The 13531-nt window shown below is 43.8% G+C and overlaps 1 protein-coding gene and 1 non-coding gene across 2 annotated transcripts in view; both read right to left on the bottom strand.

The window, feature by feature from the left end:
• Nucleotides 1-1465: 1465 nt before the first annotated feature.
• LOC145415717 (dipeptidyl peptidase 9) overlaps nt 1466-13531 on the bottom strand; it is a 105077-nt gene continuing 93011 nt past the window's right edge. Inside the window, exon 18 of the mRNA XM_080284942.1 lies at nt 1466-1881. Coding sequence (XP_080141068.1) covers nt 1789-1881 — 93 coding nt within the window. The 3' untranslated portion in view covers nt 1466-1788. The remainder of the gene's footprint in view (nt 1882-13531) is intronic.
• On the bottom strand, nt 10444-10562 carry LOC145415847 (5S ribosomal RNA). Its single transcript, XR_013900153.1, has one exon. It is a non-coding gene; the product is annotated as a 5S ribosomal RNA (ribosomal RNA).

Here is a 13531-nt window from a genome sequence, read left to right as displayed (position 1 = left end):
AGTCTCAGTCAACAGTTCTATTACATTCCATTAAAACAGAGTACTATACTCAATTTATTCCCTTCACTTCAATTATGTATTTTGTATCTCTTTTTGCTGCCACCAGATAATTTTACCTAACTTATGACAGACCTTTGGCAATGAAGGGGGTTAAATTGCGAGTACTATTTATGAAGTTGAATCTCATCAGGATAATAAATAAACTACTGACCAACACTGCACATAAACTTATCTTAGGCTACCCTCCCCTTAAGACACAGCCCTTCTTAAATCTGATAACAGTTGACAATTTCAAGTCAACCCTTTCACTATGACGGCCTATTTTTCAATCATGGTACCAGCAAACAATATTATTCTTGTTTGAAAGATCCTCTACCACAGAAAGGTTAATGAAGGTTATATCTAACCTCTTTCATTGGAAGGATGTTTACAACAGTGAATAAAGTTGTCTGGATACAGCAGGAATGAAGTAAAAAATACGTCACCAGACTGAGAGGGTTAAAATGCACACACAGTGAATGTGGACTCCTGACCTGGCAGGGTCCAACCACACAACAAATGAGGGAACAATAACAAAAGGAGCATCAACAAGAAAAAATACTTGCATGGATTTTGTAAGACAATGATGAAACACTCATCATTTGAACCTTAAAAACCTACATTTGGCTTGTCGGATCATATATTACAGGGGGGGGGGAAGAAAAAAAAAAGTTTGCAGTGTTTTCAGTAACACTTAAAACATCACTTGCAACAGAAACTGCAATGCCGTCAGTCACTTTAGCCCAAATATCATACTGTAGAATGAGTCTCTACAATGCACACAGTGTTAAAAAAGGCTGCAGCCAGACCTCTCATTAACCTCTTGTATCCAAGAACAATTCATTTCATTCTTGCTACCTCCAGGTGATTTTATTCAGTTTAGCCAAGATTATTCAAACTGAGGGGCTTAAACGATACAGCCTTCATCAACCACTGCCACCCCTTTAAACCACAGTATATTTTCTAAACTGAATAACACTGTGTAACAGCATTATCAAATCATTATCTTGATATTTTCCCCCTCCCATAAGGATGGGGTGGAAAACAAATCTTTACCTGGGAGTAGCAAGAATAATTAAATACGATGTCCTATGGGAAGGGGTTATGCAAAAAATTTGGTAGGCTGGGTGAGTACTACCACACAGCAGTCTAAAAGTACACAGTTGAAGTCTTTGCCATATGTCTGAGACATGTTGTAGAATATCACAAAACTTTTTTATATAACAAAGCTTACACAAACTGTGAGAAACTGGTCAACGAACTTTACAAATACCTATGGAACTTGATCACGCAAGTTTGGGGGAAACTGGTCAATGAACTTTATAAACAGCAATGGAACTTTATTTGGCAATCTTTCTGTAACAAACTTGACTATAAAAAAAAAAAAAAACTACCAACAGTTCTTGCACTATGTAGTTTTTAAACTTTTCTTTTGCTGTATATTAAAAGAAAAAAAAGTGCTACACATATAGTGTAGCATCCAAATTACAGTAGGTATGTGTAAAATGTTGTGATATTTTAGAATACATTACTAACAGCAGAGACTGCTTGTGTACTTTCTTGCAAGTGGCAGCCAGCATTACCCCAACCACTTAGGAATATAAGGTTGCCAACATAAACATGGCAGTATGATGATCTGTGCACAACCACACGAGGGCCATATGGTGCACACACATTATGTAAACACAGCGATACTATGCACACACAGGGGCACAATGCACACAATGGAAGGCCTAGGTTCCATATGGATCATAGATTATTGAGGAGGAAGGACAACAGTTTGGTCTCGTAGTGCTCGTTAGAGTCCAGCTGGCGGAGACAGTGGCGCTCGTGTGGATATATCTGAGGAGAGGGCAATATAATCAGCATTTCCATCATCTTTAGAGACTTCATCTGAGGAGAGGGCAATCTATCAGTATCTCTATTATATTTATATACTGTTAAGAAGAAAGAGTGTTAGTTTGTGGTACTGGAGAGTTCCTGTTGGTTCTTGCAGTTTCAGTTATGAGTCAGAGTAGCCAGATAGCTTGCTGCTGTGAGTGGAGGTATTTTGTAAAGTTACACCTGTGAGTGGAGGTATTTTGTAAAGTTACGCATGTGGAGTGACGTGGAGGGACAGGTTGACGAATGAAGAAGTGAAGGAACGTTGTGGGGTAGATGTGGATGTGGTTGAAAAGATTAGGAGAAATACACTGAGGTGGTTTGGACATGTGGAGAGAATGGAGAATGAAAGACTGACTAAGAGGGTGTATGTAGGTGAGGTGGAGGGAGGGAGAGGGAGGAGTAGACCGAGGATGAGGTGGAGGGATGGAGTTGAGAGGTATATGAGGGAGGGGGGGGTGAGTTGGGGGGAGGGTAGTCAAATGGTGGGTGACAGAGTGACTTGGAGGCGTTTTGTCTGCAGCCACCCTTTGCGGGATTAGGGCGTCGGGCTATAGATAGATAGATAGATAGACGCATTAATTTTTTTCTCTTTTCCTCTATAATGTTTTATTTCGGTGACTGACTGTTAAATTGTGTAATTTAATTTCAGTTTGTATACTAGAGAATCTAGAGTGCTAAGTAATGTAAGAAAACTGGAATATTTTAGATGTCTCCGATTTGGGAACTGTCGCTGCTACGGGTATGTGGCAGATCATTTGAGTATCATGCAATGTTGTGGGAAAATCGGGGGTGGGGGTGGGGGTGGGGGTGGGGGTGGGGGGGAATAGAGTTTCAGTCAGTTTTAGTTGTACTTGTGGCCTTGTGAAGTTAGTGTTGCTCTGGACTTGTGAAGTTGACAGTGTAATTATGTGGAATATAAAGACGACCAACATGAAAGGCTTGTGTTTACATACAATGCCCGAGTTGTTATCTTGTTGTACACTGAAAGGCTGACCCTAGGAAGAATAACTCATTGGGCAATGTCCTTCCTCTACTGAACTACTGCTGTTGGAGCCTGTGGCAGTGTGGGACGTGGACGTAACAGTGGTGTTAGGAGTTGGGATTAAAAAAGTGCCACAGTGAGTCAAATCTTCGACATGGAGTTGGAAGGTGTACAGACAAGAAGCCAAGCTAGGCAGGAGGACGCATCTCTGGCTGCAATCATTAAGTTTCTACAAGCCCAAAGTGAACAACTACGAGCACAAACTGAAGGGCAGAAAGAACTCACAGAACAACTACAAGCACAAAGTGAAAAACAGAAAGAGTGGTATGAAAGGCTTCAAGAGGTGTTACAGGATGCAGGGACAGCTAGATGCTTTCATGGGGGAAACGAAGGAAAAACAGCAACAGCTGAAGATGGAAGTAAACGCTGAGCTGCAGGAGCAGAAGTGTCAGGTAAGCAATAACGTGAGTACAGACAGCATCTAGACAACCAGCTGAAGCGTGTAGATGACCAGTTGAAGACAATTAGTGAGGGAACTGTGATGGAGTGCAGACAGCATGTAGATGACCAATCGAAGATAATCAGTGAGAGAATGGAGGCCATAGAGAAATCTTGTGCTGCTGAGCCTCAGGTTAGTGTACAGGGAGCATATAAAAAAGGGACAGTGTATGGTGAATCCTGATGAATCCCAGGCATCTAAAGGTAGCATTACAGGGTTGAACAATCAGAATGAGTCCTGGACTTATATGCCCAAGTTTTTAGACCCCTAACCAGTGAAGTGCATGGCTATAATGGGGGTCCAAATAAAAAAGAAACCTCAGGAGTTTGATGGCAAAGTATCTTGGGAAGCTTACCATGTACAGTCTGAGTTACTTGCAGACCAGAATGGTTGGGATGACAGGCAGAGGGCAGTGTAGCTTACTACTATCCCTAAGGATGCTGCTACAGAGATTCTTGGGCAGACGTCAGTGGAGGAGAGGAACAGTTATCAGTCCCTAGCAGAAGTACTGGAGTGCAGATGTGGGACCATGTACCAGACTGAGGTTTACCAAGCACGATTCCGGACCCATGTACGGGCTCAAGGCGTATCCCTTCAGCAGCTTGCTCACGACCTGGAGAGTATGGTACACAAAGCGTACCTTGGAGCAGCACCTAACATGTTAGCTATTCTTCTGAGGGACCAGTTTCATTGATGCTCTTGATAGGGCAGAGTTGAAGGTGCAAGTGAAACAGGCACAACCAAGATGCATGCAAGAGGCACTGGCCAGGGCTCTGGAAATTGAGTTGAATGTCAAGTCTAATCCATCCAATTTGTAGGCAGGACGTAGTGCGAGACTCAATGCAAGAAAGGGGCAAATACGTTAAGCAGAGAAATCTGATGGTAGTTGCTGGTATTATGAAAAGCCAGAATATAGGAGAGAGAACTGCCACAAGTGGAAGAGAGAACAGGAGACGTTTGGAGGAGGTTGCTGGTTTTGTGGGAAGCCAGGACACAGGGACGAGGATTGTTACAAATGGAAGGAACAAGAACAAAGCAATGCAAGGAAATCTATGAATGCAACACAAGGGTGTTGGACATTGACGTGAGGGTGATCCACACTACAGCAATACTCCCAGGATTATAACTATTGCTCCAGTGCAAGGTGAGTGGCTCTTGACAGCTGTCTAGTGGTCAAGGAGCCTGATGGATGGTGCAAGACGAAGGCTGAAATGATGGTGGGGAGGACTTTGGTGGAAACAAGCACATATGAAGTGCTGGTTGTGGTGGCCAGTTTCTCCTGTGAAAGACAGAAATCAACAGGGGAGAAACAGTGGGACTGTGCCAGGCAGTGGACCCTGAGTGGCATCAGCAGAAGGCCTGTAAAAGGAATGTGGTCAAAGAAGATGGGAATCTGCCAGATGTGTTTTCAAGGAGTCGCCAGTGCTTGGATGACTTACAAGTGTCGCAGTAAAGGCAACTACTAGTGAAGTTTGCGGATGTCTTTTCCATCAGAGACCTAGACCTAGGATGCACAGATCTGGTGGAGCATTGTACTGACACTGGGGATCATTGCCCGATTAAACAGCCAGCTTGTAGGACGGCACCAGCTCAATGGCATGAAATGGACAAGGTGATGGAGAATCTTCAAAGTCAGGGAGTGACAGAAAAGTCCAACAGTCCTTGGGCATTGGCAATTGTTCTGGTAAGGAAGAAGGTTGGCTCAATAAGATGGTGTGTGGATTATCGAGCCCTGAGTGAAGTGACAGTGAAGGACGCGTACCTCTTGCCAATAACTGATGACACCCCAGATGCTCTGTCAGGTGCCAAGTGGTTCTCCACCCTAGACATGAAAGCAGGATATCACCAGGTCAAGGCTGCAGTGAAGGACAAGGAGAAAACAGCTTTTTCGTATGGGTGGAGTTTATGGCAGTTCAAAGTTATGTCATGTGGCCTGTGCAACACCCCTGCTACTTTTGAGCATCTCATGGATTGAACACTGGAAGGCCTGCACTGGCAGACAGTTCTCATCTATCTTGATGATGTAACTGTATTTGGACAGACTTCCGACCAGGAACTGAAAAGGCCGTCACAGGTGTTCAACAGGATCCGAACCGCGCACCTCAAGCTGAACCCCAAGAAGTGCTACTTGTTCCAGAAGGAAGTGAGGTACCTGGGACACAATGTAGGCCAGGGTGGTGTCCGAACTGAACCGGAGGTGACAGCTGTGAAATACTGGCTGTCTCTAATGTGTGTGAAGGAGCTACGAAGTTTCCTGGGTTTGTGTACTGTACATATTACCGGCATTTTGTATAAGACTCTGCAATGATACCTTCACCCCTACACAAGTTGTTCGGAAAGAGACAAAAGTTTGTGTGGACTGCAGTGACTCAGAAGGCTTTTGAGGAACTCAAGCATGCGCTGGCAAGTTCTCCAGTCTGGACTTTGACACTACTGACTATGGTGCTGGTGGAGTCCTGTCCCAAAAGAAAGACGACAATGAGTATGTGGTGGTGCATTACAGCAAAAAGCTCAGCCCACCACAGCAGAACTACTCTGTGACCCGTTAGGAGCTCTTGGCAGTGATGAAGAGCCTTGATTTCTTCCATCCTTACTTGTATGGGTCCTACTTCACCAACAGGATGGACCATGCAGCACTTAAGTGGCAGAAGACATTAAAGAATCCAGAAGGTCAACTAGCATGTTGGCTCGGGGAGCTGGACCAGCACAACTATGAGGTGCAGCACTGTCCTGGAAGAGTCCAAGGCAATGCTGACAGCTTAAGTCATCGGTCTTGTGACCTAGAATGAACGCAGTGTAGTATGAAAGAAGATCGTAGCAAGAAATACAGCCGTACTGTTGTGACAGGGCCAGTGTCAGATGAAAAAGACCTGAAGAGGATGCAGATGAAGGATATGGATTTGCAACCTGTGCTAGGATGGCTGCAGCGGTGCACAGTGCGACCATCTTGGGAAGTGGTTTCTAGATTCAGCCCTGTGACTAAGAGCTACTGGAGTGACCCCACCTTCGTTTGAATAATGGACTACTGGAGCGTCAGTGGAAGACACCCGATGGTGTATTGGTAACCGGTGGTTCCTATGAAAATGAGGTCTGAGATATTTGAAGCGTCTCATAACCAGATCGCTAATAGGCACCTGGGAGTGAAGAAAACTCTAAGTCGGCTACATCAGAGGTTCAACTGGACTGGCTTACATCAGGATGTTGAAGAGTGGTGTAAGGCCTGTGATGCACAGGGCCAAGAAGGACCCAAGAAATGTGGTTGTGCCCCTCTTCAGCTGTACCAAGTAGGTGCACCGATGGAAAGAGGTGCATTGGATACTGCTGGATCTCTGCCACTCACTGAAAGGGGAAACCATTATATATGTGTCGCCACGGACTACTTCACAAAATGGCCAGAAGCCTATGTTGTCCCCAGTCAGAAAGTTGCAACTGTTGTACAAGTGTTGGTTGACCAGATCTTCTGTCATTTTGGAATGCCACAAGAGTTACACCCACACCAAGGCAGAAACTTTGAATCTGCTGTGTTCTGTGAGTGCTGCAAGTTACTGGGGATCACGAAGACCAGGACAACCCCACTAAGGCCACAGTCAGATGGAATGGTGGAGAAATTTAATTAGGCCCTGGGACAAGAACTGGCCAAGTACTGTGTAGAGGGACAGATGGAATGGGACCAGAAATTATCTGCATTGCTAATGGCATATCAGTCTGCATCCCAAAAGTCTACTGGCTACACCCCTGCAAAACTGATGCTGGAACACGAGTTACGATGGCCAGTTGATCTCGTAGCGTGAAGACCACTTGGTGATGAGCTGCCTACAGACACCTCCAGCCATGTGAAACATCTTCAGGAAAGACTAAATGAGGTACATCACCAAGTTCGAGAAGCTTTGAAGTTTTCTGGCGAAGTGATGAAGCGCAAGTGCAGTATGATGCCAAGGCAAGTGAGGTGAGCGTCAAGGATGGTGACAGAGTTTGGCTATACAACCCTAGGCAGAAGAAGGGACAGTCACCAAAGCTGCAGTCCATGGAATGGGCCCTACACTGTGATGGACCACCTGTCAGATAGTAACATACCATATACGGGGAGGCAAGTAGGCTCAACCACAGGTGGTACATATGAATCGTCTGTGGCAGTACCATGGGCCTGGACAATACAGCTGGGATGCCATCAAGGAATCATGCTCATCTGCAGCCGATGATGTTGAGGAGGACGAAGGAGCTGAAGTATGAGAGGATGGCAACAGCTTCCCAAGAGAAAAAGTGGATCAGGAAGAGGACCAAATCATTCCAGGAGTGGACTCTGTGGATGAGCAGGGATGTCGTCGCAAGCAGCATAGGAGAAGACCAGAGAAGCTGAAGGACTGTCTTCTGTATTATTAAATGTTTAGTTTGGATTATGGATTATGCTTGTCAATATTGTGAAGTTTTGTTGGGACGACGAAAGGTCTAGGGAGGGGGTAGTGTTAAGAAGCAAGAGTGTTTGTTGTGTGGTACTGGAGAGTCCCTGTTGGTTCTTGTAGTTTTAGTTACAAGTCAGAGTAGCCAGATAGCACATTAGCTGTTAGTGGAGGTATTTTGTAAAGTTATGCTTTAATTTTGGTTCTCTTTTACTCTATAATGTTTTATTATGATAACTGTTAAATTATGCAGTATAATTTCAGTTTGTATGCTAAAGAATTTAGAATGCTATGTAATGTAAGAAAACTCTGGAATATTTTGGATGTCTCAGATTTGGGAATTGTTGCTGTTACGAGTATGTGGTACATCATTTGAATATCATGCGATGTTGGAGGGGGATGGGGGGGAAACAGTTTCATTCAGTTTTAGTTGTACTTGTGGCCTTGTGAAGTTAATGTAGCTCTGGACTTGTGAAGTTGATGGTGTAATTATTTGGAAAATAAAGACAACGAACATGAGAAAATTGTGTTTACATACATCGCCTGAGTTGATCTCGCTGTACAATGAAAGGCTGACCCTAGGAAGAAATACTCACTGGGCAACATCTTTCCTATATTGAACTACTGCTGCTGGAGCCTGTGGATGTGGCAGACATGAACATAACAATATTTCACCAATGAAGGCAGTACATCATTATCTCTATAATCTTAATACAGTATTTTCACCATCTACTGTCTGCTACCTAATCCACACTTGGCTGCTCTTTTTATCAACATTACTTGTAACATGAAAGAGTGGAAGTGCTATGAACAGCATGCTCACTGATGGTAAGTCGTCATGGTAAGATTCAATGTGGGGGTACTGAGCATATTAAGGATTCCATGCTAACTGTTCTAATAATGTTCATTTTAATGGTTTGTGCACCTGTCAACATCATCACTACAGGGAACTATGGAACCAAAACAAGTAGAGTTAGGTTTTCTTAGCCTCTGCTGGGTTAACTGTTTGTATGGTAGTTTACTCCCTTGAGTCGCTGTTATATAACCACTGTCGATTGTACCTCATACGAGGCTTGCAGCTCAGCCTGTGCAGACCTTCATTGTGCCTCATATATTATCTGCAGCTTGGCAAGGGTTAAATTATGTCTGTGGAAGAAGCCCTTCTATTCCTTTCTTTCCTTTGTTATCAGTAGATTAGGTTCAAATCTTGTGCACAGCCTGAAGCAGCTCCACTCTAGACCCGCCTCTCAGGTTAACTCTGTTTAGACAGGAGATGGACAGCTCCTGCTAGAAGCGAGCAGCTACTGGGTCGTTGGGCTGAGTACTTTGAGCAACTGTTAATGGTTGAACATCCGAGTGGAGAGCTTCTGTCGGCTGGTGTACAAGCATTGACTGTTCTCCCTCCAGCTGATGATACTGTGCCTTCTCTAGAGGAAATCAAGCAGTGGAGAGGTCAAAATGTGGCTGTACAGCTGGTGTTTGTAAACAGGCACCGGTAGAACTAATCAAAGAGCATTCCATGCAGTTATAGAAGTCACTTGGTAGACTGGTATCATTCCTTCTGACCGTACATGGGGTTTAGTTACTCCCATTTGGAGAGAGAAAGGAGGCCAACATAACTGTAGTAACTAACATAGTTTAGCTCACATTCTCCGAATGTGTATCCAAGACCATTTGCTAAAGCTTTAGAGGTCTGAGCAATCTGGATTCACACCCAAGAAGTCTACAGATGACCTCACTCTAGATAATCGAGTTCTCATGGAACACCGTTGTGAGTAGCAACAAGGTCTGCTTTTAGCCTACGTGGAACTCAACAAGGCGTCTGACTCAGTAAATCAGGAAGTACTGTACTATGGAAACTCCTGCGACTCTGTGGGACCCCTGTATGGATAATCCAAATGATTGCTGGCCTGCATTCAAACACAGAATGCTGTCAAGTATAGAGGAATAACATCAGACTTCTTCCCAGTAAGTACAGTAATGGAGTAAACGACGTTCATGGACTGGGTACTTGGCTGGGCTGTGAGTCAAAGTCACTGTGGAGTATCATTTGGCAATTTCAGGGTTACTGACCATGACTCTGCTGATGGTGGGTCATTCCACGCGAATGTCCTTTTTTAGTGTCAATCTCAGAATTAATCAAAAATATATAAATTATATGTATTTTCAGGTGATAGGTGGGGGCACTCACCATCCACTCACTTGATGTAGTGCTGCTCTCGGGTGACTGCCCTTTTCTTTCTTCGTTCCTCTTCTGTCTTTCTTTCCTTCATTCTTTCCTCTTCCTTATGTCTATGGGCGACTCAACACTGAGTGACAAGCCAAATGATTTCCTGTACACCAGGAAACCACTTAACACGCTGGGTGGTAATCATATAACCAACTTGTGACACCTGGTGGTGTAGTGGGCAACTGGGGAGCTCCAGTCAGATTGAGTCTGTGTTGGTTTATATCTAAGGGGTGGTTGGGGTTTATTGCTCATGTAATGCCACTCAGGGATGCGTGAGGGTGGTCACATTCATTCATTCATTGCCAGACGCCATGTATCCCAAGCAGGGTGGCCAATGGCTTAGAGTTAATTGTTTTACAGGGAGGGGCACTAATCCTCCACCAACCCCACTTGACACGTAGGGAGAACGTTATGCCAACAGCATCTGGTGTTCCCATGCGGTCACCCATCCAAGTACTAACCAGACCCAACGTTGCTTAACTTTGCTGATCAGACGGGAAGCGGTGTACTCAACGTGGTATGGCCGTTGAGGCTGGTCACTTTCCTCTTAAATGTCAGGACTGACTTGCCTAGCCCCGGGCTTCAACGCTCCTCGTGGGGCAACACAAGATTGGATGATACAGGTATGTATGTATGTTAAGGCTTAAATATTGAACTTTATGAATCTTGCCAGAAAAAATTTCTAAACTGTCTACCGAGAGCAAGGCATTACAATATGTCGTACCATGTCACTGAAGAAAAATTCATGCTGAAATTAGTGATTTTCTTATCATCACTGGCCCAAGTATATATCTGTTTGGAATGCTGTCATTGGCTTTTATTGAAATAGCATCTATTTCAGTTGTAACTGTCACTACAACTGTTTACATATATCTTGTGGTCAGACTGTGGGACATCCTTTAAGTGGAAGTACTTCAGGAGCAACGTGTGTCATGTTTTTTTTAACATTCTTCCAATACACAGCTTACGAATAGGAGAAAACTAACATTACATTACACAGAGGCATCCTAGTACCTCACCACTGTAGTCCTGTGATATCTTGTAAGAGACTTTGTTAGGCCATATGCTCCGTCACACACGTTACATGCATTGCGTGAGGAACATTACCAGAAAAAGATGTTATGCTACTCACGCACAGCTTTAAACAAGAAATCACTGTAGTTACACTGAATTCAGGGAGCGATGGGTGAGTATGGTGGGAGGGCTGGGTGGGTTGATGTGATGCTTGGCAATGTTGGATGAGCAGGGTGGGTGGCATTCGTGGGTGTGGAGGGTGGGTGACTGTGGTTGGTAAGCAAGATGGGTCACTGGAATGTGTGGATTCCCAGGGAATGTGGTGACATGGTGGCTGAGAAGATTGTGTGGCCAGGGTGCTCTGTGTGGGTGGTTGGGTTGGTGGGCTGGGTGGGTAGGTGAACGGGTACATGTGTTAGATGAGCTTGGTGGGTGGCATTTGTGGGTGGCGAGGTGCATGGCTGAGATCGGTGTGCTTGGTGGGTCGTACAGGTGGTTGCGAAAGGTATGTTGGATGGGTTGAGTGAGCAGATGGATGGGTGGATATGTGGCTCCCTACATGACAAGGCAGGAGTGGGACTTTTAGGGCTAGTAGTCATGTAGCTTGTCAATGTTATTTTGATTTTACAGTAGTATATCGTTTGGAAGGCAAGTAAATATTTGGAAAAAAATTCTATACAGAAAGGTCACTTTATTTAAATCTTCTAAACCCTCAATATAATTACTTCTCACTGTACTGAAGGTGGATGTAAACAGGTAATAATAAACCTAACAGTAGAATAAATTATACTAATATTAAATACGGCAAGATGTGAGAGACAGCGAAGCTTCAGATCTCCGATCCATCCACCTAACAAACCGGTGGTTTGGTGGGGGTAAAGAGGAGTTCGGGGGTGGTCAGTGCAATTAGCGTGCCCTCTGAAACTACCCTGTTCCCCTTATTAGTGTTCATGACTGTACTGGTTCATTATACAACCAAGAAGTTGTCTAAAACATTATGAACTGAAGCCACTGAGTCAGTGCCTGAAGAAGGCATGATCAAAGTTAATTACCTTAGAAAGAGGGATCATCAAAAGAGTGGGTCATATTCAGATTCATTTCCCTTACAATCCAGATAGAGATGGCAGAGGACATGGCTGTGCATGCCCTGCCAACTCCTCAAGTATCAAGACTGGTACATACTTTCAAAGGGGTGACTTTTCCCGATTTGATCAACTAGTCTATGTTGATGTAATGTTGTCATCTGAATATGCTGATGTCAATAACAAGAATTAACTTCTGATTAGTTCATTTATTCATTCATTATTAATCCACTGTTGCCCCATGAGGTGTGTAGCAGCTCGGAATTAGGCAAGTTGGTCTTGGCATTTAAGATGACAGTGACCAGCCTCACTCATTCCTGAGTGGCATTACATAAGCAGTAAACCCCAACCACCCCTTGGATATAAACCTGCACCTGCTCAATCCAATTTGAATGCCATAATTGCCCACTAAACCATCAGGCGCCATAATTTGGCTATATGGTTACCACCCAGTGTAGTACATGGTTTCTTGGTGAACAGGAAACCATTTGGCTTGTCACTAAGTGTAATGTCACTCATGGACAGAAGGATGGGGAAAAAATGAAGGAAAGAAAGACCAAAGTGGAAAGAAGGAAGAGAGGAAAGGGCAGGCACCCGAGGGCAGCACTACTTCGGCTGGGTGGATGGTGGGTGCTCCCACCAACCACTTTCTGGTTAGTTTATTACGAAATTTCACATAAATACACTTTCTGTTTATGTTTGGGATACTTACAATTACTGTAACCGTAATAGGAGTTGACTGTATACTGTAATCATATTTCAATAAAAATCGCACAAATAACGTTGTTCACTTTTCCAGTAATGTGTCTCACGATCACATTTTCCTTAATAGCACAACAATTCTTAGAAATAATCAAATTTGCTGGGTATGGTTATGATCCTTATCTACTGACATATTATTGGCATGAAGGACTCCTTGACTGAACCAGTCAAATCAAAGACTTACTGAAATGCACTCTACAAGAGGGTGTTGCATCGCGGTAACGTTCCTCATGCAAATTTTGAAAACTATACAACATCCTAATTAAAACATATAAACAACTGACTGTGGTATGATGTGAACTGCTGGTAATATAGCTTGCAAAAGCCATTTGTTTATATTACATATCTTTACAAAATTAACTGAGAGTAGTTCAATAACTTGTCGCCAAATGTAACATTCTCATGATGAAATGACCCTGATGCTGTTATCTTGGCAAAGTTGCTGTAGATGCTATAGTAGAGTCTTCATACAACACAAAATAGGTTATGCAAAAACTCGTGCAAAATCAATTTCGCGCTAAAACGTGACATATATTTATGTGTAAAATAGGGGGTTAGGTTCTAGGAGCCTCATATTTTTCATCAACCCGCCACATGCCAGTGCCATTTTAAAACGGTCTGACATAATACCACGGCCAGTGC

This window comes from Coenobita brevimanus, chromosome 103, assembly GCF_032717465.1.
Source record: "Coenobita brevimanus isolate Jiangsu-jjx chromosome 103, ASM3271746v2, whole genome shotgun sequence".
In the NCBI taxonomy this organism is placed as follows: domain Eukaryota; kingdom Metazoa; phylum Arthropoda; class Malacostraca; order Decapoda; family Coenobitidae; genus Coenobita; species Coenobita brevimanus.
This window is presented reverse-complemented; position numbering and strand designations above follow the sequence as displayed.